This window comes from Tribolium madens, unplaced genomic scaffold, assembly GCF_015345945.1.
Source record: "Tribolium madens isolate multiple individuals breed KSU strain unplaced genomic scaffold, Tmad_KSU_1.1 Scaffold_40;HRSCAF=142, whole genome shotgun sequence".
Taxonomy (NCBI): domain Eukaryota; kingdom Metazoa; phylum Arthropoda; class Insecta; order Coleoptera; family Tenebrionidae; genus Tribolium; species Tribolium madens.
This window is the reverse complement of record NW_025401007.1, coordinates 1,857-3,002: the sequence shown is the minus strand read 5'-3', so window position 1 is coordinate 3,002 and position 1,146 is coordinate 1,857. Positions and strand designations below refer to the sequence as shown.

At 31.7% G+C, this 1,146-nt stretch overlaps 1 protein-coding gene across 1 annotated transcript; it reads right to left on the bottom strand.

Annotated features, from left to right (window-relative positions):
* Positions 1-3: 3 nt before the first annotated feature.
* LOC123008365 (sodium-coupled monocarboxylate transporter 1-like) lies at positions 4-726 on the bottom strand (the record flags this gene model as incomplete). The annotated part of the gene is made up of 3 exons (XM_044404135.1): positions 554-726; positions 224-501; positions 4-170 (listed from the first exon to the last, which is right to left on the bottom strand). Coding segments are annotated over exons 1-3 (618 nt in total), but the record flags the coding sequence as incomplete, so codon positions are not given.
* Positions 727-1,146: the final 420 nt, after the last annotated feature.

Genomic DNA, 1,146 nt, shown 5'->3' with positions numbered 1-1,146 from the left:
ATTTCCAGTGGTATTTAAACCGATTACACAAATCATAAGTAGAGATAATAAAATAATTCCAATTTGGAAAATATCAGTCCATACGACAGTTTTTAGTCCCCCGATTGTAGTGTAGAAAATACAAGTACCAAACACACAAATAATTATGTAATAAAGACGAAAGCCAGTAACTAATACAAAAAAAGAAACAGTTGAGTCAAAAAATTTGAAAACAAACAATTACCCGCTGAGAGTGCCAGAGAGGGTGCATAAGTACCAATCGCCATGTTAGAAACCTCCGACACAATAAAGAAAAATGACACAAGAACTTTGGTTTTATTGTCGAAGCGTTTCTCTAGATATTCATAAATGCTGGTAACTTGCAGTTTGAAAAAAACGGGGAAAAATACAGAAATAGATGTAATTCCCAGCAATACAAAACTAATCATAGTGTAGACGAAATATGCTCCAAATTTGTAAACTTCGGTTGGTACTCCCATTATAGTGATTGCAGAAAAGTGACTACAGTTTTAAAAATTGAATTTTGAATCCAAACTAGAAATTCTAAGTATACCTCACAGCTACCGAAATTGCGATTGGTAGAGGAGTCATTTTTTTGCCGCCCAAAAGGTACTCTTTAACTGTTTTTTGCTTACTTCCAAAGCAGCCATAGTAAATTCCAGTACCGGAACTAATGGCTAGTACTATGAAAAATATGAGGTAGTCGTACCAGAAAAAGCCAGACATGACTTGTTTTCACTATACCTGAAAAGTTAGAACTGGATAAAGTGACCCTTTTAATGGTCTATGTTGATTATCCCTAATACTATGTTGATTATACCTAATCTAGTATTTTACGTAATACCTTTTTATCTATATACAGAGTGTTTCAGTATTCATTTGTTTTGTTATTTATATGTATAATCTGATGTTTTCCACGTTAATTTTATTAATTACGCTTTTGAAAATTTTCAGTTTATTGCTGTGTATTTGCTTAAATCAGATCGCTTTAACAAACGCATTTAAAATGTCCATTCAATAAAAAATCATAACATTAAAATGTAAATGAGAGTAATTATTCACTAATATTAGGTTTTGTTTTGCATTCGCTTTCTAAAATGACTATTTTGCAAACTCAGAACACAATGCAAATTCGATCTTCACAAT